This window comes from Ananas comosus, linkage group 7, assembly GCF_001540865.1.
Source record: "Ananas comosus cultivar F153 linkage group 7, ASM154086v1, whole genome shotgun sequence".
Classification (NCBI taxonomy): Eukaryota; Viridiplantae; Streptophyta; class Magnoliopsida; order Poales; family Bromeliaceae; genus Ananas; species Ananas comosus.
In genome coordinates, this window is record NC_033627.1 from 11,659,944 (window position 1) to 11,686,429 (window position 26,486).

The 26,486-nt window shown below is 37.3% G+C and overlaps 2 protein-coding genes and 1 pseudogene across 5 annotated transcripts in view; 2 read left to right on the top strand and 1 right to left on the bottom strand.

The window, feature by feature from the left end:
• The window catches only part of LOC109713013 (serine/threonine-protein kinase STY46-like), a 54,552-nt gene extending 30,543 nt beyond the window's left edge, over positions 1–24,009 (top strand). Inside the window, exons 7-17 of one of the 4 annotated variants that reach the window (XR_002217024.1) lie at positions 10,832–10,882; positions 12,867–13,042; positions 13,126–13,233; positions 14,674–14,747; positions 14,929–15,104; positions 15,936–16,031; positions 16,801–16,881; positions 16,982–17,035; positions 17,465–17,599; positions 17,917–18,046; positions 23,871–24,009. Coding sequence is in view for 2 of the 4 variants with exons in the window: in XM_020236925.1 (XP_020092514.1) it covers positions 10,832–10,882; positions 12,867–13,042; positions 13,126–13,233; positions 14,674–14,747; positions 14,929–15,104; positions 15,936–16,031; positions 16,801–16,881; positions 16,982–17,035; positions 17,465–17,599; positions 17,917–17,994 (1,029 nt within the window). In the remaining 2 variants the exon portion in view is untranslated. Of the gene's footprint in view, positions 1–10,831; positions 10,883–12,866; positions 13,043–13,125; positions 13,234–14,673; positions 14,748–14,928; positions 15,105–15,935; positions 16,059–16,189; positions 16,764–16,800; positions 16,882–16,981; positions 17,036–17,464; positions 17,600–17,916; positions 18,455–22,830; positions 22,960–23,870 lie in introns of those variants that run through there. The other 3 variants (XR_002217023.1, XM_020236925.1, XM_020236926.1) reach the window with 3 other exon arrangements.
• On the top strand, positions 23,054–24,556 carry LOC109713016 (annotated as a pseudogene).
• Positions 24,528–26,486, bottom strand: part of LOC109713258 — a gene marked incomplete at its 5' end in the record, with an annotated part of 5,966 nt that continues 4,007 nt past the window's right edge. The window contains 1 exon segment of the mRNA XM_020237259.1: positions 24,528–25,776. Coding sequence (XP_020092848.1) covers positions 24,706–25,776 — 1,071 coding nt within the window.

Here is a 26,486-nt window from a genome sequence, read left to right on the forward strand (position 1 = left end):
AAATTACAGCAAGGAAAGGATGACATCATGACAGTTTTAAGATTAAGTTACGACCATCTACCCACATACTTACCACTCTGTTTTAGATCTTGTAGTATATTTCCACAAGATTATATGTTTAAAAGGAAAGAGTTGGTCTATATGTGGATAGGTTCAGGTCTGATTCCTCAATCTATTTGTGGCAGGCAAAGGCTAGAGGATATCAGAAAGGAGTATTTAAATCTTTTAACAAGAAAATCATTCTTTACTTACAAAACCAATGATTATGGGTATAAAATTTCTAAACGCTATTTTATGCACGATCTACTGCATGACCTTGCAAAATCTATTTCTCTAGGGGAATGCATCAGAATAGAATGTGATGTTGCAGGAAGTATTATTCCAACAACCGTTCGACATTTTTCTGTTAAAATGGTCAATCTTCTTTCCATCAGAGAGATCTCCAATCTTAAGAACGTGCGCACTCTAATCATTTCTGTTAAAGAGGATAATAAGCATAATGCAGATCATGCACTTGAATTTATCGAGGTTATAAAAGGGTTTAAAAAGTTACGCTTATTAATCTTATATGTGAATTTTGACCCTTATAAACTGCCCGATGCACTTAGTAGCTTGATACACCTCCGCTACCTATCTCTTTCACTATGGAAAGGTGTGAATGAAAGTATTAAATATGATGGCTTGACCAACTTGGTCAATTTGCGTTCATTAGATGTTCCTGATCATGTGATAAAAAATATTCCTTATATTAGCAAACTAACCTTCATCCACAAATTACAAAATTTTATTGTCCGAGAGGAGAGAGGTTACAAAATCGGTGAACTACAAAACCTTAGGGACCTTCGTTACCTGTGTATTAGGAAACTGAAAATGTGAGGACTTCTGAAGAAGCTATGGAGGTCAAGTTGAATGAGAAAGAATATCTTAAATCACTATCATTGGAATGGTTTGAAGACCGCTCCAATAGTGCAGAAGCGGATGAGCAGCTCCTCTATAACCTCTGCCCTTATATCAATCTCAAGAAAATGCGCATCGAACAATACCAAGGTGCTAAATCTCCATGTTGGATGACAAATCTATCTCTTGTCAACTTGACATCCATCGAACTGAGTGATTGTAAAGGATGGGAGCACCTTCCACCTCTTGGGCAGTTTTCTTCGTTCCAATATCTTCATTTGTCAAGACTGCATGCAATAAAGCAAATAGATTGCTCATTCATCAGAAGCAGCAGTGGATGTGCCTTTCCATCGTTGAAGGAGTTACTGTTATGTGACATGCCTAACTTGGAGGAGTGGATTGGAGTAGATAATGGGTGCATGTTTCCTCAACTTCATTATATGGATATCACTGAATGCCCTAATTTGAGGGAAATACCTACTCTGCCTTATGGTCTAAGAGACTTGCATATTTCTAATGTCGGATTGACCGCTCTTCCAACAATAAATCAGGATTACGCAGGCAACAATGTAAGTGCTTTATTTTATGAACTTCAAATTTCTCCCGAGGTTTAGCTCATTTTCACTCGCCTCCCTGCAGTTCAAAAAGTTTCACCTTGCCTCTTTTCCCTATGGTTTAGCCTATTTTCACTTTGCCATCCCGTGATTCAAAAAGTTGCATTTTGCCCTTTGTGGTTTAGTGCATTTTTCATTTTGCTACCCTAAGGTTTTTTAAAAACATTTTTAATTTACCGTGCTATTTCATATAGAATTTTTTTGATGAAATAAAAATTAAACCACAGGAGGCAAAGTAAAACTTTTGAACCGCAAGGTGGCAAGGTGAAAATAAGCTTAACCACACGTTGGCAATTTGAAGTTTACCCTTATATCAAAACACCAATTCGAATTTGCATGGCTGTGATTGCCCGGACTTAAATATCTTTTACATCTTTTCTTTCTTGCAGCAGCAAGAACATTTCCAGGCTCTTGAAAGCTTAGTCATCGAACAATGTGAGAAGCTCGAATATGTTCAAGCAGAGTTTTTTCAAAAATTCAACACCCTCAACTTGCTGTGCATAGAAAAGTGTCCGCAGTTGACAAAATGTGGGATCTCAGACATCCAACTGCCCTCTATACTCAATCATCTCACTATCGGGTCATGTGGCGACCTTGAGGTGCCATTGCTCCAGTTATTACCAAATTTAACCTCTCTTTCTTGGTTGGAATTAGTCGATTGCACAAGCATAACATCCTTTCCCCAAGCACAAGTGTGTGCACGGTGGACGATACTTTCCTACTTAGAGATAAAGAACTGCAAAGAACTATCATCATTTGGTGGGATACAAGCTCTTGTATCCCTTCGTTCTTTAGAAATTAGAGGGTGTGACAAGCTAATTGAAGTTGCCCTGCTGCTGCAGCCTTCGTTCCCAAACGACGTCGGCCAAAAAAAGAATGCAGCGGATTGGTTTTTCAAGAATGGTGAACTATCAATTGACCACCATGCGCTCCTGCTCATGGAGCCATTGAGAAGTCTCTCCTCCATCAGCGGTTTCACTTTCTCTGATGCTTCACACCTCACTAGCTTACCTGAGAAATGGTTGCTGCAAAATTGCGCTACCCTCAAATTTTTACGCATATGGAATGCTATTCTCATCCGGTCACTTCCGGATCTGCCTACTTCACTACGTACTCTACACATCTATGGGTGTCACCCTGTGTTGAAGGAGCGATGCCAAGAGAATACAGGCCTTGATTGGCCCAAGATTGCCCACATCCCTAATCTGAAGATTGGATAGCATTTGCAGAGGTGATGATGATGCATATTGCATGTTTACTTTACCATCCTTCATCTCGCCCCTACTACTCTCTGCAATTAATGCAATTCATTTCGATCTTAATGAACTACGTCTCATTCGATCTTAACTAACAAGGTTATCTCATTTGTTTCAGGATTACTCACCCTTTTTTTTTTTCGAATAATGCAGCAGCAGTTAGGTTCGTTTTTAATCAGCGTCCTCAATTAGAAATTTTTATATTTTGCACCCTTACTTTATGGTTTGGATACGTAATAAGGGAATATAGCGCTAATTGCGCCTTATAATTAATACATGTTGCTCGTTGTACGGATTAGTCTTGTAAAAAAACAATGCAATGAATATACTGTCTTTTGTTTCTTCACGGGTTTCTTCTTCCAATTAGACGTTCTTTTGGAAGAGGAAGCCCGCTCCACAGCGAGAACCGTGCCTTTTGAACATTTCAAAGTTCCTTCTGTTATAACCAACATGTTCAATAACTCTGCGTTGGTGCAGTCAATTTTATTTATATGGTAGTTTACAATAAACTGTCCATATGATACAGGAAGGGATTGTGGGATCAGATCAACTTGTAATTCCTTGTCCATTTTCACGTCGAGCTTCTCAAGCTCCTCGAGGTCTTTGATCATTGTCAAGCAATGATCATGAACAGACTGCCCTTTGTGCAGTTATTGGATGGTTTGGTAATGTGAGGTTTTCCTGGTCGAGAACATTGCAGAGCTTTTTGGAATTTAAAACTATTTTTAAGTTTCTTAACCGGTTTTTATAATTAGTTCCAGTTAAGCTCTATGTTTCGAGAATACGAGAGAAATAAATTGGAAGCAGACATTTGCTTTGCAGAGAGTAAGATTCAAGTTAGATATTTGTATTTATTTTGAAAATTTGTTTTAGGAATTTTAAAAACAAATTTAGCCTCCCACTATTTTCTCGAGTCTCTTACACTTCTCGGGTAGAGAAACGGAAATCCAACGCGATAAAAGGTTTCTAGTGGGTACTGCGGTCCCACCAGTTTAACGTACCACCTCACCTAACAGTTATTGGTGATATGCAAACCGATGAGTGGACAACTCTTGTCCAATACTTCTCAAGCAAATTGCAGTGATCGGTCTGTAAGTTCTATAGGCCTCACCTGACAGTTATTGGTCCCATTCCTTAATTAAGTCAGACCCACAGTTCAAACGTGTAAGCAAAGTCGTCATTGGGCCCCTCACCTGACAGTTATTGGGCCAAACCCCATCTTTACTCCGCAATATCTCATGCTAATTGTGACGCCCCAACTTTCCAGGGGGTCACCCATCCTAGGACTACTCCTGTTCTAGCACGATTAACTCTCTTAACCTCTTGGGCCTTGCCACCACCCAAAATGCTTAAGCCGGGTTAAGAGTTTAGCCCTATTATATCTTATATATAGGACTATCTGGGGTCTCACAACTCTCTCACTGGACTTTACAGCCCTGACGTCCTCGTCACGCTCAGACTCACACACGTACCGACGGCGACGTGAGACCTTACTCTCTCTAGCCCCGTCATCCATGACCCTGCTCAGCCGACTCACTCTCACAGCTTCCGGCTGTAATGTGCCTCTGATACCATCTGTGATCGCCATCATTCCCCAGGGGTCACCCACACTCCTACGACTACCTCCTGTTCTACGTGACCTTAACTCTCTTAAGATCTCTTGGCCCGTTGACACCGGACCTCAACAACTGCTTAACGCTTGGTTACAAGTTTACGCCCTATACTACTCTCCACTATAACGGACTATCTGGGGTCTCACAGATCTCCCCTCCTTTAAGCGCCCTGACCGTCTCCGTCACGGCTGCTAACTCAGCAACGTACGCGAGAGATGTTGAGACGTCTCATCTCGCTAGTCCGTCATCCACGACCCTTGGCTCACGCCGACGACTCATTTCTCACCACTCTCCCGCTGGTACACTTGGTCTGACTACCACTCTTACATGCCCCAACTTCCCACGGGGGTTCACCCATGCCTGTACTACTCCCTCGCCCAACGCCGCTTAAGACTGCGGACGTTCTGATAGATCCGGTGGCTTTACGTGGGGGCACTAAAGCACCCGATACTATCAAGACACCTCCGCATTTAACGGCGTGCCTTGGCGAGATGTAGTACTACGGATTGGGTGACCCCCTGTGACAGTGGCGCGTCACCAACCTAATTACGAGGTTGCTGCTATCTCGACTTGCAAACTGACCACTATAACCATCCATGCCATCAACACCAAGAAAAAACCCCACGCTCTACAACGCGGAACAGCCGCCGACTTAATACTTGTGAGGAGATTAACAACTTTACGGTCTCGACAACTTTTTACTTTTACTTTATTTACATCTTACATGCACAATACAACAATACATCCGCGCAAAGATATAATACTAACACTGTTGACTGATCATTTGGATCTAACAAGTGGATTTCAGACCTCGACGCCACCCTGACGGACACTCGGTTTAGGGCACTAAACTTAGAACGCAACACACCACCGTCACTTAGTTCTGATCGTCTATGCAACCTCTTGACACCGGACTTCTGGAGCTTCAACTTGATTCGATCCTTATCAACACCTTGATCCGACTGCCATCAAGTATTCGTCTCTATCTGGGCCTTGCGTGACTTTGTGCTTGCAACCGTTCAACCAATGACGTGCAACCATACATTATACAACCCAACAATAAAAATGAAATAAAAATTAATTACATTTGATAACTTTTATCTCTAACCTATTGAGACACGCAGGTCTCCAAATAAATCGGCTTATGCATGTAGGCACAAATATAGCCATCTCTAATACAAAGTCCTTAATTTAAACAAATTTAAAATTACAGGATTCTGCATACACATCATACATCACATGTCGAAACAAAAATAAATAGGTCGCTATCCATGATCATCACCGATATGTATCTCATACATCACATGTATAATAATTAATTTTGGGTATTCTAATTAACCGTTAACCGATGATTCGAAAAATAATAGTGCCTAAATCACTAAAAACAATCAATCTTATTGATCGTTTATAATTTTGATCAACAACTTAATCTTCAAACATAACAACTTGATCTCATCAAGATCTTAATTTGATCTAATCAAATTAGATCCAAATAATTTAAATCGATCTAATCAATTTTTAAAAAATTTAAAAATGTTTAAAAAATTTTCACATCCGTACGGATGCTACAGTAGCGTCCGTACGGAGATACAGTAGCGTCCGTACGGAGGCTATATATTTTTTTTTTTGCTTGTTTGTTAGAAACCATTGATTAAATTGTTTGATCAATTTGGATTTTTCGAATTAGCCAAAAACGATCTATAAATCGTTCTATTGGCAAAAAACGGTTTAAAATACCCAAATTCATAATTTTAATCTTAAAAACATGATGATGGCTCTGATACCTATAGAGGCCGGACATGTGTGCGGCTTCAAGAGAGCCCAATTCCACGATCATCAAATAGAGGTGAAGATCTATCTGCGAAAAAGGTAAAGATTCGATCTTGCTTTTTTCCTTTAATTTTAAAGAACACGAGGGATCCTAATTGCGTGGTTTTTGAGATTGGATCTCGAGAGTTTTCAAAATCAAATTTGTTTGATTTCTTTTCTCAGTGCGTTTTTACCGTACGCAATATTTGATTAAATTTAATAATATAAAAAATGCTTTAAAATTTTTAGAATAGAATTATAATTTAATAAAAAACAACAAAAGATAAAAAATCTATAGAAGAAAATTTGTTACATAGAAATGGGACCCTTTTTTACCCTCATTTAGGGCATTCTTTACTAAAACCGACGATTTCGTTAAGTACCACAGTGCATTTAACCCCTTTTCAGCAAGTCCATATCTTAGTCGATATTTCTCGTCCTCTAAGGCCATTAGAGAAGAGGGATACACACCATTGCATAACTATACATTACAAATTTAAATGGTCGAGATCGAGGGAGGAGGGTTTTGGGCTAGAGTTAGAGCTCGACTCACCTGACGTTGACGGCGAGGGCGAGGGCGGCGCGCCTGCGGGGCTTGAGGTTGGAGCGGACGTAGTAGGCGAGGTCATTGTCGAAGATGCCGTATCCCGTGCCCACGGGCTCCTCGGGCAACGCCTCTTAGAAAATAGAAACTAATGAGTCGGGAAGTCGAAACAACGACGTTACAGAGAAGGAATTAATGAGAGGAGATGTTCGGTTCCTCATTAAAGGGACTTTGTGCTTCTCATTTGTTCCTGGGATTGCCCCACCCGTCTTGTTGTTAGCACGTAATGACTTGCGAGAGATCTTCTGTTCGACGTCATTCTCGCTGAAACTGCCCGAGGAACAGAGGTTGATCACTTTGCGGCGCCGATTCCCTTCATTTCTTGTCTCCGCAGGAATTGCACCGTCCCCTTCTCTGGTTTTGCGGGCATTCTTCTTCACAAAAAAAGGAGAGGCTTTCTCGCAACCACTCTCGTCGTAGATTGCGACTTCGAAGGAAGAGTTTCCTTTGCACGTAAAAAACAGAAGATCATTCTCCTCTATCCGATGAGCGGCGATGAACTCCGTCCAGCCAGATTGGAGAAATATGTTATCCTGAGATTTTGTCACTCCAATTGTCCATATGTTGCCACGAGGAGTCTTTAGATCGACAACATTGGATATTTGTCCATTGAAATTATCCACAAACTTCTTCGGTATGCTCTAATAAGATTTGTAAAATAATCAACAGTATATTGTCATCAGTAGAATTACAAATACAGTAGTACTAATTAGTATCTAGTAACTCACATATTTTTCTTTTCATAATAATTATTACAGCTGAAAATACAAACAAGAATATTATACTAAAAATTCCAATTTCTTTTCAAGGTCGATCATCATCATGGTCCTAGCTGTGAAATTTTTGCGGAGTTTTAAAATTTGAAAGAACATAATATAGATTTAGGAACCATACAGGAGATGCAAATGACTCTGATTAATTACTAAGTAACAAAGCATTAATGCATCTTATTTATGGTTATATATGAGGAGAGTTTTCTTACCATGCATTTTGTGAAATCCTCAACCATAACCTTAAAAAAACGCATCTTGTGCTCATCCAAATGATTCCAATAGAAATGCTCCCCCCACTTTTCGCACTCTTTTCAACTCTTACCACAAATCTTCTTCATTTGGAATCAAAACCACACCTAGTAAGAAAATAAGAAGGATCTTAAAATAAAAATAAAAAGGAAAGCAAGAACTGGAAAAACAAATTAAGTCCGCAACTTCAAAAGGCTTGCTATGCTTCTAGAGCAAGAAACCATGCACATTAAGTAAGGTGAAAAAGAGAGAGAGAGAGAACGATATTGAAAAGCGTATCTCATAATACCAACTGGTTTCCACTTCAAACCCCTCAGAGAGAGAGAGAGAGAGAGAGAGAGAGAGATACGAGGGTAGGTAGGAGAAGAATAAAAGAAGCTTTAATATAAATGGATGTCTTAAAACCCTATTTTTGTTTCCACTTTTTAGTACTGTAGCTCATATACCAACAAAAGCTCCCACTGTCTCACATAGCGCTTCCTCCACATGTTTTTTACTTTTTCTTTTTCTATTTCTGGAATGGTGGAGGGGAGAGTGTTGCGTGCTTTTGCAGTAATGTGTTTTTAGGGTTTTTGTCTAGGACGAGTTTACACCAAAATGGAAAGTGCAAAAAGCATGGCTAGGTACGCAGGCAAAAGAAAGAAAAGGATGCATCAGGCAGTCCTTTGGTGGACGGGGTCCACCACGTCATCTCGTGAACCGTGCTCATCTAGCCGTTGATTCGACCTTTGCGCCGTGTGATTGGATGGAGGCCTAGAGCGACGTTTTAGAAGGATGATCTTGTGCACCCGGTGCACGCGAAGATTCGATTTTCAAATCTTCTTTCTGTTACAAAGCAGGGAAACGGAGAAAATAAAATCCAAAATCCCTAAACCGAAAAAAAACATTAAAAAAAAAAGAGAGAAAGAAAATATGTTTTTATCAATCCTCAAATCTAAATATGTAACCATTAAAAATTAAGCTCAGAAGTTCGTACATAACAAAAGAAAAAAATCGAGAAAAACTTGGAACAAAAACAATCACCTAAATCACTCTCTCGAATGTGAACTCCCCATCCATACAGTGATTTGATTTGATGGGATATTATATGTTACCTACGCGGGTTTTTTTGAAAAATCGATTTAGGCTTCGTTTGGTATTGAGGTCAATTTAACGCTATTAGATATAATAGAGTTGAGAAAAAGCATATAGAGATATGCTTCTATATTCTCCGATGGGACCGCAGAAAATATATCGTAACCGACTAACCGCAATATACAGAATGCAATATTACTTATGAAAACAAACGATATTTTTCCATCGTCGTTTCTCACTGTACGTAACGCAATATCCCCGCAATCCCAAACGAAGTCTTAGAAGATAAAATGTGGTGTACCATTTCCCATGCTTAATCATACTCTTTTAAATCTATCAACTGCTGCAAAATTTTTAAATAAATTAAAAAATATCTAAACAAATATACCAAACGAAATTTTCATGAATTTATCTAAACTTGTTAAGGGACCAGCGCGATGCTGTGGATAGTTATTTTAAAATTTAATTTTGAAAATTAGTTATAAAAATCAATTTCAGAATAATTATAAAATATTACGGACAAATTACGAAATAATTTTAAATAAATGCAGCTATCTTTCCTAATATAGAAAATATAAGGAGCTTTCTCAACAATAAGATATTTTGAAATAGTTCTTCAACTTTATTAAATATTTTATCATCTTGTTCACTTTTGTTTGATTTGATATTACTAATTTTGAAAGGTTATCTATAATATTTCTAATATTTTCAGGGGTGCGAATGAAATTATCCCATAATAATTATTCCAAACATGACCGCATGTGTAAGGGATTGAGAAATAATAAATGGTGCAATAAGTACATCAAAAAATTTTAGTAGGCATGGTAGTCCCCCATTAGTTAGTGAAATAATTTTTAGTAGGTATCGTAGTCCCCCAGTAGTTAGTGAATGAGAAGAGAAATCATTGCCTGTGATTCTCGCAGTTAACTTTCGTCAAACATAAAATTAACATAAGCTGCATCAATCTTTTTTTTTTATTTTTTAATGTACAATTTATATGTGAATGCTCAATATTATAAAATTAACATTTATATCTAATACCAATATTCTAAATTATTTAACATTTATTTATATATTTTACATTTTATAAAAATAAATGGTAAATTATATAATAAATTATTATATAATAATATATCTATATATAACTGACAGTATCATAAGCCTTGTCAAAATCAACTTTTACCTCAACACTCTCCACACCCGCCTTGAAACCCCAGGCCATTACTTCGTGAGTAGTTACAAACGCATCGGCCAACATTCGCCCCTTTAGAAAAGCCGATTGTGTAGGCGAGATGAGTTTCTGCATTACTCCTAGACTGTTTGCTAAGACCTTGGAGATAATTTTTTGGATCCCGTTTAAAAGACTAATTGGCCTAAAATCATTGGCCCTCACTGCTCCTTTTTTCCGAATAAGACAAATGTAAGTGTAATCTATAGCGCGTGTAGATAGCCGGCCCCCATAAAGTTCCTGGAAGATTAGCAAAATATCGTTCTTAACAACGTCCACCAACTAAGAAGCATATATATTTATATTGTTTATTTATGCTGATTCAGTTTAGTTGAAATTACCACAAATAAATTTGCACCATTAGAATTTTCTTTTACGTTTTACAAACTAGGGTTTTGCTTGGCATTGTCGTAATTTTTATAGTCTTATTTGTGCTAAATTAGATAAATATTCGAATCTGAAGAAATACTTGATCATATTCGAATATGTTTTTAATGGATATGGTAAAGAAAATTAACATCAGACGCCTATTCACATCCGAATTCATATCTGAAAAAAAAAATTGAGGCAGATATGATTTCGTCCAATGTCTGACCGTATCTGATATATTTTCCCCCCTAGTTGTAGGTCCTTACTGAAATGATATTTAGTAGCTAGCAGGATATATTCATAATTTTTGGTGATTCAGTGATCTTGTTTGTTTAACATATTTAGGAAACTGAGAAGCTTACGGAAGCATTAGCGAAGGAAATTCGCAAAATTGAGGTAATTCTCTCTCTTCTCTCTTCCTCCGTCTAACACCTTTCCTTCCTCTCCTTTATTTTCCTCAATCTCGTGCTAATTCTCCTATTCTGTTATACTGTTTAGGCTTATGCAGTAAGTTATGCTTTTATTATTAGAGTCTGCAAAGAGTTCTGCACTGTCGTAAAGCATGATTTAATAGCCTACATGCAGTTGCTTTTTGCCTTTTTTTCTTTTTCTTGTTCTTGGAAGCTTATCTAATTATCTCTGCATTCTTTTGGCTCGTGATAATTTGTGAACATTGTTTAAGTCTTCTAGAGCATTGTGCTGATAGTTTGTGGTGAAAGTTGCCCAACACATTTTTACAAATATGAGACTTTTTCCTTTCTTTTCTTTTCTGTTGAGATAGGGGAAATTTGAGTCCGGCTACTATATACTTTTATGAGTATTGGCTCCCTTATACTCATAAGTTTTCGGCCCTTAGATTTATTTCACTGATCATTTCTATCCGTTAGATCATACTATTCAACTAACTACCCACTCAACCCTAGGGGTCCACTATCATTTTAAGTGGGAATCAGCAGCATCCTAACCACACATCCCATCAATCAACGGTTAAAATTAATGAGTACAATGGGGTTTATACCCATAAGAGTATAGTAGCCCCAGCCGGGGAAATTTATGGTTTTTGATGAATTGTTAGGGCTATTATACAAGATTGACGTAGTTAAGATATGAACTTATATACACTAGGCGAGCTTTCTATAATGTGTGATATTTGTTGATGAATAGTGGATTAATTCTTATCGAGGATGTCAGAGACTTTTCTACAGTTGGTGTAGATTTTGAAATTTGGAAAATAGCTAGAGTAGTAGTGGCTTAGCTTTTTTCTTTATGCAAGTTTTGTATTTGAATGAAATTATTTCAGGCTTGTTTTACCTTATGCGTTGAGCCTTGTATAAAACCTCATTACGGAGGTTGTGTATGTTCCAACATGCAGGCTGATTTCAATTTATTTGCTTGTTGCTCAAAAATGTTTTGTTCTTATTATTATTAAATACAGATTCCGTACACTGAAGTATGGTGTATTAGCTTGTTGTATGATGACCAACTAATTTCAATTGCAGATGCAAATATTTTGCCTGATCCTTGCAAAGGGTTGATAAGATCAGGAGTTTAACTAGCTTGTTCATTTGGTTTTATGATAGCTCGAGGGAAGTCCTGGATTTCCTGTCCGTTATGTGTCATTACATTATCAGTGCAACTGCATTTCATATAGCCTGTAACACTTCCGACATTCTCTAGATACATTAGCATGGTAATCATTAGTCTTGACGTTGGGACAATGGTGAGGTTGCTCCACTGTGACGTAATAAGCATGAAGTAAATCATGAAATAGACTCTGCATGCTGGATAACGCTGAAATATATTTGGCTCTTCTCTGGCCCTTCAATTCGGAGCCTCATGCATAAGATGCCAATCTAGATTATTTGAGATATAAATAAGGAATAACTCTTCTATACAACATATCCAACTCCAATTTCCTTATCTAACTGCTCAGAACCTACTGAAATAAGGGGGCGACCATGTCTCAATGTGGTGACCCAAGCTCCTCTCCATTTTTTTATCTTGATCGTCATCCAATGATCTGCGCCAGAATTGTTCTGAAGCGGAAATAAATAAATCATGTGTAAACTTCTAGATACCGGAGTTAGTGATTATGATCCTTTATCTTCATGTGTGAGTGTTATCTCTGGAATTTACCATCTCGTTTAATCCTTACCTGCTAAGATTCTCAATCTTGACACAAGGAGATCCTTTTGTTTTTTTAAAGTTCTAGCTTTTGTTCCATCCTGTATCAGTTGTCATTTTACATTTTATGTTTCATGGATTTATTTCTGATTCATGTGATCATTTTAGTTCTCGGCTCTCTCTTGAAATATTTATTAGATTTCTGACAATATCAAAATTGTTTAAATTTGTATCTATCTTATGGAAATTGGTGCAGGCACAAGCATGGTCGGCTTCTAGTTCATGGACTCCTTCCACAGAAAATGTGCAATCTCCAGAAAATTTACTATCTGGCCATGTTGCAATACCTACAGATGGAACTGATGTGTGGGAAATTGATGTTAGGCTACTGAAGTTTGGCGCCAAAGTTGCATCTGGATCATATGGTGATCTGTAAGTTCTTCCTGTTGACAATAATTGATAACTCTTTTTTAACTTTCGTAGTTGCTTTCCTATTTTATATTTTCTTTTTCCAGCTATCACGGTACATACTGTAGTCAAGATGTCGCCATCAAAGTACTCAATCCTGAGCGCATAAACATGGATTTGCAGCGAGAATTCGCTCAGGAAGTATATATTATGAGGTTGGTAGGAAAACAAATACTTGGTAATTGTATATATCTCTTTTCTTCTTTCCACTTTTCTTTAAATGACAGCTATTTCCCACAGCAACTAGTGCCTAAAATCCACGGCAATAACAATGCTCTTAGCTATTCTCACAGCAACTAATGCGTACAATCCATTGTAATAACACCGCTTTCGTCATTAAAATGTTATGTTTTTTAACAATTAATCTTGCAATATATTGTGTACTTCCAAATTTTTGGTCCATCATAATTAGGTTTCATTTTAGTTTCTTTTTATTTTTGGGTTTCAAGTGGTATTGGATTAATTATTATAAATACATATGAAACTTTTATAACATGTTATTCAATTTTATTGTTAGACTAGTATGTTATAACATGTTATTGTGTGCTAACATGCTATTTCTTCTGCACAATAATTTGGTAATAGACTCGTATGTTGGTAGTGAACTTCCGAATTTGAATAAGATTGCCGTACGTTCAGATTACTCCTATGGGCTGCTATATCCATCAAACTTATTAAATCCATTTTACCAGCAGAATAGTAATTTAAGGTGTAGTGCATAATTTTTATATAAATTGATTAAAATTCATCCTTTGCTGCCATCCCCATCTTCTCGTGTCATCAGAATTATAAACTTTCTACAGTACTAAAAGTGATTATAAACCAAATTTGTTGATAATTGGGATGAAACTGCTTCAAGAAAATTTGGATTGCTGGAAAAGTTCTGTATGTTTCTACTTCTTACGAAATTTGTTATGATGATGGCAACTCAGCAAAATTTGCGTTCAGAGACCCCCAGGCGAGGTGGAGGCTTGTGTGCTGGGACAATCTATTTTCTTGTACAACGTTGACTAACACAATCCTCCTTGGGTCAATTGCATGAAATTTGTTTGTCGAATCATGTTAAATATCTTCCTGTTTGCTTTTTTACCTTATCTGATTAATTTTGTTGGTTTCACTTCTTGATACATGCCCAACTTCTTTAAGATCCGTGGTTTTCAAGCCATTCCTCTAGTTTGTACAAGAAGTTGACATGCAAGTATAAGTATACCTAGAATTAAATTTTACTGTTTCTCTAGGTTGCACTACAAGGTGACGTGTCTTACATTTATATAGAATTTAATTTTGAATGTAATGTTTGTTCGAATAGAGTTCTAGGTTAATATAATCTTGTTTATTTAACCCCAGTTCGTATATAATTCTAAGCATAATAATTTTCTCCATTATCAAATATGTCTTAACTTCATTAACCTTTTAACTATTTAATCCCAATTCCACAAAGTGCAATGATATTCTAATCTCAACCATTTCATCGTAATTTCAGATGGTGTTTTAAGCTAGATCTTTTGATTCAAAAGTATAGTTGTACTTTTTATTTTCCTTGCAGTGCAAATGTGCAATGCATGGAACTAAAGCCAATTAGTTTTATATTTCAGGAAGGTTCGCCATAAGAATGTTGTCCAGTTTATCGGTGCTTGTACCAGACCTCCGAGCTTATGTATTGTCACTGGTAGGTCTAATGAACTTTGAGACAAATGTGGCTGTCGGTTTTGCAGATTTCATTTATTATGTACATAAGCACCTTTGTTGTCCTGCTTCATGCTGAATCTTGCTTATGATGACTTTTATTTGTTCACGCTGAATCTTGCTGATGATGACTTTTATTTGTTCCATCTGTCCATTATCCTCAGAATTTATGTCAGGGGGGAGTGTATATGACTACCTCCATAAACAGAAGTGCGTTTTCAAGCTTCCCGCTTTACTTAGAGTGGCAATTGATATATCAAAGGGAATGAATTACTTGCATCAAAATAACATCATCCACCGAGATTTGAAGGCTGCCAATCTTCTTATGGATGAAAATGAGGCAAGTAATTAGATATGATGTTATTACTCGTCAGTTATAATTTGTTCCAATTTATTTTGAGGAGGATCCGTATCTAAAGGATAAACTCATGATTCATATTTCATACTTCGTAGTACCTGCTCTCTTTAGTTGATGTAACAATCAATTGTTCTTTGATTTGGTTTGTTAATTTGAATAGATAAATTCTAGTTTGACACCTTAATGCTGATATATCCTTTTATTTTAATATTTTCCTGACGAATGGAATATCTACAGCATATATCCTCCTGCATGTGGCATATTTTCTGTGGTGCGTGGACTCCCTCTTATAGTTAGAGCTTTTTGAGCATCATGTGTTATGATTTGTAATAGGAGTCCATGTATACCGGAAGTGGTGTTTATATTTTATACAAAAGAATATTAGGGAAACCAGTTGAAATGAATGGACACATTCAATAGGTTGCGTTGTTATATTTTTCTATGATAAAAATGTGTTTGGGTGGAATTCCTGAAAGAGCTGGTTTAGTTAATGGGGAAGAAATCTTGATTTGTTAATTACTTGTGTATTCAGGAGAAGGCACAAGAGAGCTTCTCTGCTAGATGCTTTTGATGTTTAATTTTAGTAGGTGCAGTGAATAATCTTTTTTCTTAGACTAAAGTATATTACCTGTATATTCTTCTTCTTTTCTTCTTGAAAGGCAGGCCAAGCCATTCATTAATTCCTTTTCTTCTCAGCACGGATCTTATCTCCCTCATATTTGTATTACTAATACAATACGTTGTCACCTAGGTAATTCTTTCATTGGTCATTTCTCCTGCTGAATCATTGACACGAAACAAATATTGTTACAGGTTGTTAAGGTTGCTGATTTTGGTGTTGCACGTGTCATAGCTAAATCTGGAGTTATGACTGCCGAAACTGGCACATATCGTTGGATGGCTCCTGAGGTAGTATCTCTGATAGCTACAAGATTTGTAAGAAGATTTTGCTTCTTCTTGTTTTGAGCCTTTCGACAATCAATTCTGGAAAAGCTTTTATTTTAAACAATTTATTTACAATATGATTTTATTCTTTTCTTTTCTGGAAATTTCTTGTATCATGCAAGATCTTTGCAGTTATGAGGTGACCCAGGACGAGGAAGATATTTGTTATTTAAGAGCACTGTTGTTAGTGTGCAGCATTTTCAACCCATGTTTGAGCAGAAGAGATAGTCATTGTTGTTGGTTTTTGATGCGGTTTCTTTTGCTCTTTAGGTGCTGTTAAATAAGTTTCAAGCATAGTTCTAGTATTAAAAGTAATGTAGTTAGTGACGTAAAGAAACTATGTTGGCATAAAGCCTAGGACTTATGTTTATTGAATGGTTTAATTACTAGAATTTTCTTTCAATTTGGTCTTATTGAGAAAATGGAGGTTATTCATTAGTATCAGTCTGAAATAAAAGTGGATAGCTGAAGTGCGCTTATGATACTGTTGACACTTTTGACACTTTTATCTGGGTTTTTTCAGCTTCCTAGTTTCTCTTAGTTATTGAATTTAAAAATTCACGACCTGGTTTGCTATGTAAGTTAATCAATTGCTGTCCTACTCTCTAATCATCTAGTGAATCTGCCGTGTACTAAAATGCAGTTGGCACATTGGACATCCTTTCATTTCATCCCTTATAATATAAATTATGTTATTTACCGAAGTATATTCTTGTATATGAATTTGCTTTAGGTCATTGAGCACAAGCCGTATGATCACAAAGCCGATGTTTTCAGCTTTGGAGTAGTGCTGTGGGAGCTGCTTACACGGAAGGTAATAAAAACATATTTTTGATACTTTACCGCTTAGTAAAAAGAATGCTCCTTTTCCATCAAAATTTTTGATGAACAGAGTATATTTCTTAATGTGTTAGATTCCATATGATTACCTGACACCTCTACAAGCAGCTATAGGTGTGGTTCAGAAGGTAAGTTTGCTTTCTTAATCTATTGTTTTCATTAATATTACATGCTCATATTTTTGTTTATTTTCTTGTGAAATTTCAAGTCTCCTCGTTGACTAGAAATTCATTCATGTATAGAACCTTGAGTTGTCCAATACATTTTACTGACTTTTTATTTACAGTTTGCCAACTACTACTGTATTTACCATAAGTAAACTTGATGAGTAATCTGGGATAAGTATGCAATCTCACCGAGTTTACTCATAGAGTTTCAAAAAGGCTAATATACATATAATCAAAGCAATCTCTAGTATGCCATCCTCCTGATTAATTATGTGTATTTGAAGTGGTTGCTTGCATTACATTTTCTAACGGAAAACTTCTTTTAAATCCATTTTTTCGATCTTTTTTCCAAGCAAAACTGGTTCGATCAGTTTTTTGTTTTCTCAACAGGGCTTGAGACCAACAATTCCACAGAACACCCTTCCTAAGCTTGCCAATCTGCTGAAGAAATGCTGGCAACAAGATCCAAATCAACGGCCGGATTTCTCTGAAATATTAGAAAACCTCCAGCTTATTGCCAAGGAGGTTCGGTACCGGGACTTTATTACCTTTCCTCCAATTCTTTACGTTGCTTGACGCATTTCATAACAACTTACAGATCTTACGTATACTTTAGCGTATTCAGAAATGAGTGTCTAAACTTCAAAAATTTTGACTTTTTACTACCTAGCTTTTCATGAGAGGATTTTTGTTAACTTTACTGTCGTTAGTTTACAGTATCTGGCAAAAAAAATTATGAAATATTATGTTAGGCTATAGAATATCAAAACTTTTTCAAAGAGAGGAACTTTAATCAAATATGCTGTGAGGTTTAGGTGCTAAAATGACTGATATTTTGACAGGTGGGAAGTGAATCTGAGGATCGCCGGAAGGAAAAATCATCAGGAGGGTTTTTTTCGGTTCTCAGGCGCGGTCATTGAAGCAACAATATAGTACCCACTGCTCCAGGGACTCTGCATTCTCTCATCATGGGTAATTTTCCCTTCCAGCTCCTTGTGAGGTCGCATGCTTAAAATGCACAGCTTTTTGCTCGATGTTCTGATTTCTCGTCTTTCAATCCTAAGTAATCTGCCGCAATTTGTTTTTCCGAACGATTTCCTTCTACCATGATTCACTGTGTTTATTCTCTGATGCATCGTCGATGTAAAGTAGGGAAAAGAATAATGCGTAAACTAGTCCATGAATCACTGATCTGATCGGTCCTTTGTCACTCAACAAGCACGTCATAGTCTTCGGTTGTTTGTATTCAAAATAAAAGAGAGAAATTATGTTAGCTGGACATCTATTTGTGGTAAATGTGAACACTTTCTGAGAAACAGATGCAGCAGAAAGCAAACAAATCCATCTCTTCGACTTCATATATATATTTTTTCCCCTCCCCTTCTATGTGTCATGGATTGTGTGCTTTGCACTTTATTATGGACTAGGAAAATGATGTGTATGTTACTACATTTTGCATCAAAATATTGTAATTCTCTTGCTTTTTTTTTTAAAAAAATAATAATAATTGCTTGATTTGAGATTCAGTTTGTAGCAAGTCTTTGTCTGAATCTGTGTAGAGATTCACACTTTTTTTTTTTGTTTTTTGAGTGTGTAGCATGCTTACTCATTTCGTTTATTTTTTTTAGAAATGAATTTAGCTAGAAATGTGAAGCAATTAGCCTTCGTACTTAGAAATTAGAAATTAAAAATGAACTTGGGATTCACACTTTTTGGGTTTAAAAAGTTTGTTATCTTGAGCCACTTTTGATCAGGCATTTAGTTGGATTTGGTATCTCATTGTTGTCCATTAAGATTTTCTTTTTTTTCCATTTTTCATGTTATAAATCGGTGAAACGATGCAAATAATGGAGTGATTTGTTTTGATTCATTCAAAACGTACAGGTTGGTCATGCAGTGTTTGCATGTTTTAGTGATAGTGTGCGTTGAGGCCTCCGTGCCTTCAACAGCATGATTCGAAATAATGAAGGAAAGCACGAAAGCTGGACCTTTTGTTCAATAAGTAGTAGTTTGACTTATTAAGTTGATAAAATTGTCAATTAATTTTGCTGAAATCCTCTCTAAAATTACTCAATTTTAAAAGATCAAAATCAAAGCGATCTTAAATAATCAAAACAAAAAGAAAAACAAAGTTGAGAGAAGACAATTTCCAAATAGCATGTATTTTGGAGGAAATCTATTATAGCAGTTATTAGCATATCATCTATATCTAGCTAATCACATCTTTATTTTTGAAAGAAAAATTCAATAAAAGTATAGGACGGTTGAGTTTGGGAAGAGCAATTTACTTGGTTGGACCATATCAATCTCATATGATTGCTATATTTTAAACTATTTTTTATAGTTGAAGATTCTCCCTATAATTTATTTTAGAAAATATCACTTGTACACCTCAAAAAAGCAGGTAGATCATACATCTCTTTAATCCAAGTATTGATAAAATTTCAATAATAAAATTTCAATAATATTGTAGTATTAAAAAACAATTTGACAAGATCCTAGGATGTATGGGTAGAACCCTTTTTTTTTTTTTTTTTTTTTTAAACTCCAAAGAACATAGTAAGCGGGGGGGGGGGGGGGGGGTGGGGGGGGGGTGGGGGGAGGGGTCAATTATCACCTACAATTCCCGCGTGCAGCCTTAGTGGACTTCAAATTATTTAGGTCAAAGTACATACAGAACAATGCTAACTTTACATTCCTAGATTAGATATTCATCTTATATTTTAGGAAAAATTTCAAATACCTCCTTTGTGGTTTCGCAATTTCTCACTTTAGTACCCTGTGATTTAAAGTGTATTAAGTTAGTACCCTGTGGTTTCGCACTTTCTCACTTTAGTACCCTGTGGTTTCAAGTGTATCAAGTCAGTACTTTGTAGTTTCACATTTTCTCAATTTAGTACTCTTTGGTTTAATATTTCGTTAAATTATATACCCCGAAATAAATAAAAAAAAAAAAATTGAAACCACAGGGTACTAATTTGATATAAAAATAAAACCACAGGGTACTAACTTGATACACTTGAAATCATAGGGTACTAAAGTGAAAAAGTGTGAAACCATAGGGTACTAACTTAATACACTTTTAAACTACATGGTACTAAGGTGAAAAGGTATGAAACCAGTGGGGGTATTTGAAGTTTTTCCTATATTTTATCCATCCAAAGGCTCATTCTGTCTGGTCATAATATATGGGTTTTTTTTGCAAATAGCTCCCTGACAAATTTTATTTACAAAAATAGCCCCGTCCAAAAATTATTTGCAAAAATGGCCCTGCCCCTGCCACGCGAGCGCCACGTCAGCGCCACGCGGGCAGGGCGGGCCCAAGTATTTAAGTTGAACACGGTGAACCATTCACCGTGTTCAATACAAGATTTTTGTATTGGACACGGTGAATGGTTCACCGTGTCCAATACAAATACCCCAACAATGGCTAAGTTGGAGGTATTTGTATTAGACACGGTGAACCATTCACCGTGTCAAAAAATAATTGGACACGGTGAATGGTTCACTGTGTCCAATACAAATATTTCGATCTTAGCTATTTTGTATTGGACACGGTGAATCATTCACCGTGTCCAATACAAAAACTTTGTATTGAACACGGTGAATGGTTCACAGTGTTCAACTTAACCATCATGGCCATGCCCCGCCGCCTGGCCGCTGACGTGGGCGCGCGTGGCGGGCCAGGGTCATTTTGCAAATAATTTTTGACAGCGCGTCAATTTAAAAAAAAAAATATGTAGAGGGGGCTATTTTTGCCCAAAAAAAGCCATATATATATTATATTATATAATATTATATATAGAGAGAGATGGAGGAGAGTCAGAGCTATGAGAGAGAAGAATCTGAGAGAAGATGAGAGAAAGAGAGGAGCCGAAGCGAGCTTACTATCTCTTCCATGATATAGAGTCTCTCTGTACTCATAAGTTTTTGGCCGTTAGATCTACCGTTTAATTATTTTACCCTGTTAGATTATACAACAACCACAACTTCAACCCTGGGGGCCAGCCACTATCAATTAACCGTAACCAACTCTTTCATCCTGAATCGCATATTTTTCATTCCGAACGGCCCGAAAACTTATGAAGATAAAAGGACTCTATATATATGAGTATAGTAACTCCAGCCTATATATATATATAGTAGCGAGTCAGCTATGAGTGCTTGTTAACAACCACAGCATTTGGTGTTGTAAGTTTTTTTATCGTTTAGTTCTACTCTTTCGATATTTCTCAACCATTAGATTATACTACATTTCAACCAACATCAACTTCAAACCCTAAACGGGCCCATAATCATTGTAACGCATTAATCTCTTAAATCTAATGGACTAAAAAAAATCTATAAGTTCAATTAATTTGACTTTTAAATATAGGAGCTCAATTATACTATATATGTTATTATATACATACATATATTATATAATATATGATACATACTTAATATTATATATATATATATATATACATACATGTATATATTTAATACATGTATATATACGTATTACATACATGTATATATATGTATATATCATACCATGTATTATAGTATACATACATGTATATATATATATACATACATACATACATATATATATATACATACATACATACATATATATATATACATACATACATACATATATATATATACATACATACATACATATATATATATATATATGTATGTATATATATATATATATAGGAGCACGGAGCCCTCCGTGCTTAGGGCTCCGTGCTTCTAAGCCGTTTTCGATAATGGGACATCCAAATCGACGATCGGCTCTGTTAGACTTGATCTAGGGTATTTGAAGTCTCTAAAAAATAATTTTTGCTATTTTTCGATATCATTTATCTAGTGATCGAAAGGATTCAAAATCAATAATTTTTAATGGTTGATATCTGCCGTTTTCAAGTTTAACGGTGTAAAAGTATTCAAATCAGATAAAATTTTGATACAAAATTCTTCATACTGTCTACAACAAGATCAATATTTATGATCGAAAATTTTAGTGCAATATCACCACTTTTTATAGGATTTTTATTTTCATCTGTTAAAAATTATTGATTTTGAATCCTTTCGATTGCTAGGTAAATGATATTGAAAAATTACAAAAATTATTTTCTAGAAACTTCAAATACGCTAGATCAAGTCTAACGGAGCCGATCATCGATTTGAGAGTCCTATCATCGAAAACGGCTAAGGAGCATAGAGGGCTCCGTGCTCCTAAGAGCACAGCAGCCTTGCTCTCTCTCTCTCTCTCTCTCTATATATATATATATATATAGCATTTAACGCTGGACAACACCGTTGCCAGTGATAATCAGTTAGATCCTTTTGAGAAGAATAATAGCCGATTTATCTCATCAAATAAAAGCACCTCGGTGGCATAAGAAAAAAAGCAATGCTGCTCATACACCTCAAAAGACGTATATATCATACACTTCATCCATACAACGGATAGGTTTATATTCCTAGTCATATTATGTATCACTCTTAGTCCTCAAACTATGAGATGGGTGACACTTTGATTTCTGATCCGAGCTTTTGTTGCAAATAAGTTCTATAACTCAATTTAAATGACTAAATATTAAATATATTATTAACTTAGAAGTTATATAGTAGCGTGACGTGCCAATAATTAAAACACTACATCACTTTTACATCAGTGGTGCGTCAATATTTAATCAAATTTAGATTGGATCATAAGACTTAATTTCACTAATTCTGAAAGTTTGAAACACAAATCACAGGCCGAGGACGAAATGTGTAATTTATCCCAAAAGAAAGCAAAAACAAAAAGGGAAAAGTGGCCGTTGGAGGGCGCGATCTAAAGTCACGTACGAATCATGTGGTGCTGGACGTGGATAACTTTCTTGCCTGCCCACCATAAAATCCATTTGCTATTTGGTGGTCTTTCAGTCTTTCTTCTTCTTCTTCTTTCCTTTCCCCCCTTCTTCAATTTGCAGGCCAAGCCACGGTGATAATTAACAGATAGATAATGGGGAGCGTGAAGGTTTACGGGCCGGTGATGTCGACGGCGGTGTCTCGGGTGCTGGCCTGCCTCCTGGAGAAGGAGGTGCCCTTCCACCTCGTCCCCGTCAGCCTCGCCAAAGCCCATCACAAATCCTTCCCCCGACTTCCTCAACCTGCAGGTCATCTCCCGCTCTCTGTTACTTCGAAGCTGCGTGAAGTTGAAGGGGGCGAAGTAACGGTCTTATTTACATGCACGATAGATATGAAAGCGCGCACGTTGAATTAGTAGATAACGTAAACACCCCAGCTATCGTACATGCCGGATGTGAAGAGACCAAAAAAAAAAAAAAATGATGATTGGACTGAAGGATCGTACAGCTGAAGTTAATGTTTATTTAAAAATAGTTAGATCTTGTTTTTTATTCTATTTATAGTCTAATTCGGCTTTGACGCATATGAGAGGAAAACTTTTTTATTTCTGTCTTATCTCTGTTTCTCTGTTGTGCCCCCACAGCCCTTCGGCCAAGTCCCTGCCTTCCAAGATGGTGACGTCACCCTCTTCGGTCCGTACTATGCACTATGCCCCTCAGGCTAGGAATGTCAATGGGTTGGATTCGATAAAGATTTTCAAAAATTCAAAGTCGAATGCGACTATCGAACTCGAAATCAGAATCTGAATTCGAATATGTTTGCTATATTGTAGGGACGCTTGAGGCTTTTTCTGACTGTCATCTAAAATGCATGCTCATAATGAGATTTTCTCGTACTATTAGTAGAATTGTTAATTTTATTGAAATTGTCAATTCAATTTTTGCAGAATCTCGCGCCATTTGTCGGTACATCTGCGACAAGTTTGTGGGCCAGGGAAACCAGAGCCTGATGGGCCCCGAGGGCGGCGGCGCAGCGGGCCGTGCCGCGGTGGACCAGTGGGTGGAGGCGGAGGCGCAGAGCTTCAACCCGCCGAGCACCGCCCTCGTGTTCCAGCTCGTGTTCGCCCCGAAAATGCGTCTGAAACAAGACCCGAATGCGACGAGGGACGCCGAGGGACGGCTCAGAAAGGTGCTGGACGTGTACGAGCGCCGCCTCGGCGGGAGTAGGTTTCTGGCGGGGGAGGAATTCTCGCTTGCGGATCTGTGCCACCTCCCAAATGCCCACTACCTCGTCGCCGAAACTGACAAGGGGCAGCAGCTCCTGTCGTCGCGGAGGAACGTCGCGCGGTGGTGGGAGGAGATCTCCGGCCGCGCCCCTCGTGGGCGAAGGTCGTCGAGATGCGGCGCAATGCAGCTGCTTGAGTTCTCTTTCCCTGTTTCTCTCACCCTCTATCTGTTGTTGGTTTCTGTTTCTCGGCAGGAAAATGCAGTTTGAATCTCTCCGAAATGTATTGAAAGGGGATTCAAATCTCTGAGCTTAAGGATTAAGCCTCCACAAGACAACCATCTTTAAATAAAAATTTTAAAGATTTTGCTATGACAAAAAGTTAAAATGAGTTTTTAATTTTCAAAAGTAGAATATACAATTGAACTATTATGTTTTTACACCAATAAGGGATAATTCGAATGACTATAATAACAAAATAATTTTATTCAAACAACATTCCCAGTCGGGCACTAACTGGCCTTGAAAAATTAATAGGTAAAATCGAGGAATGAATATCAGCATAACCATTCTTTCACCGCCTTCCCTCTTCCGACGAACCTGCCTGAATTTTTCCTATCCAATCTCATCACGCTATTCGTCCGAAACAACATCTCCGACACAACCATTTTCACCGGTGATCTCCCCCGTACGTCGCTATGCTTCCCTGACCCGCAAACTACAGAGATCTCTGCAGGAACGACAGCATTCTCCGCGCTCAGCCTCGACCTTAGCTCATCAACAAACTGCAGCATTATCACAAACGCGGAAGTTGCGTGAAACCCGTGCAAATCCAACTTGCCTTCTGCAGGAGACCACTCTAACATCTCGACCAAAAGAGCCGAATCGATGAGTTTGCGAATGAGCGCTGCCTCAACTACAGACGCAGACTCGCTCTCCAACTTGTCGAGCAACTGTTCGATCGAAAGGGGAAGCGTATCGAGATCTCGAACCATACCAACTATTACTGAGCACGAATTCAGTACAGTATTAAACGTTCGCACGGAGAAATCGATCCCTAACTCTCTCATCCATTTGAGCCACTCAACCATCTCAGGCAACTCTCCACGATCTCCGTAGCAAGAGAGGACTACATTCGCGCAAACGGTATCGACGCTAAATCCTGCATCCTCCATGAGTCCAATTACCCGTTTCATCTCCGAGAACGAGCCCGGTTTCCCGTAGCTCTGTGCGATCAATCTAAACTCGAAAGCAGAAGGTTTCAGACCCAAAAGAGCCATCTCCTGCAAATTTGCTTCCGCTTCTTCGGGCATATCCAATAAGCAGAAACCCTTGATCATGGACTTATAAGGCTTTCTCCCGCTGAACGGCAGATTTCGCAAAGAAGAACATATGTCGACAACTTTTTGTCTCAATCCGCGACCAGAATAGGATTCGATGAGGTTGCAGTAGAAGAGGGCGAGGTCCCTGGGGGATCTTATAGTAGAGATCGAGGAAGAGACGAGATGTTCAGCGTCGAAGCACTGCCCTAATTGTTCCAGAAGCGCAGCAACATCGGCGGTGAGTTTAGAGTTCCAGCTGAACCAACTGGTTTCGCGGATTCGCGCATACGCCTGTACAAGATTTGCCTCAAATCATGCAGTAGTCATAAACTTCGGGGGCTGATATTAACAGCTACAATTTTGCTCAGGGCAGATCTGCTTTCTAACTAAAAACTCCTTGAAATGTAAAAATTGATGACTGTCATGGGCCATTGTAGGCACTGAGCAGTTAATTCAATATGAATTTGGTTATGTCCCTAGCAAAACATACCAAATTCATACGCAATTTAGTTTCTGAACTTCGACATATATTGTATTTTAGTCACTGCGGCTATGTTATTTTAGAGTCCGGCTGAGATACTATCGATACCACCGAGCACTTAGTGCTATCAAGTTTTCCGCCGTTAGATTTAATCTTTTAATTATTTTCACCTATAAGATCATAATATTCAACTAACAACTCACTCAACCCTAAAGAGTCCACATTATTCTAACCGTATATTTTTTAATCTAAGAGTGAAAAACTTGGTAGCACGGCATTAATAGCATTCCAGAACTATTATTTATATATTAACAATAAATTAATATTTTGCCGACTAATTTGTATCGTAGGATTTAATTATAATAATTTATGAAGTTCAAGCAAATAATTGCAACATATTAAAGTACCAGCACCGAAAGCGTAATAATTTAGTAAAACAAAAAAAATGATTATGAGGCCTAAATTTTTCGCAGCTTGGGTTACGGATAAGGTTAGAGAGAGAGAGAGAGAGAGAGAGAGAGAGAGAGAGAGAGAG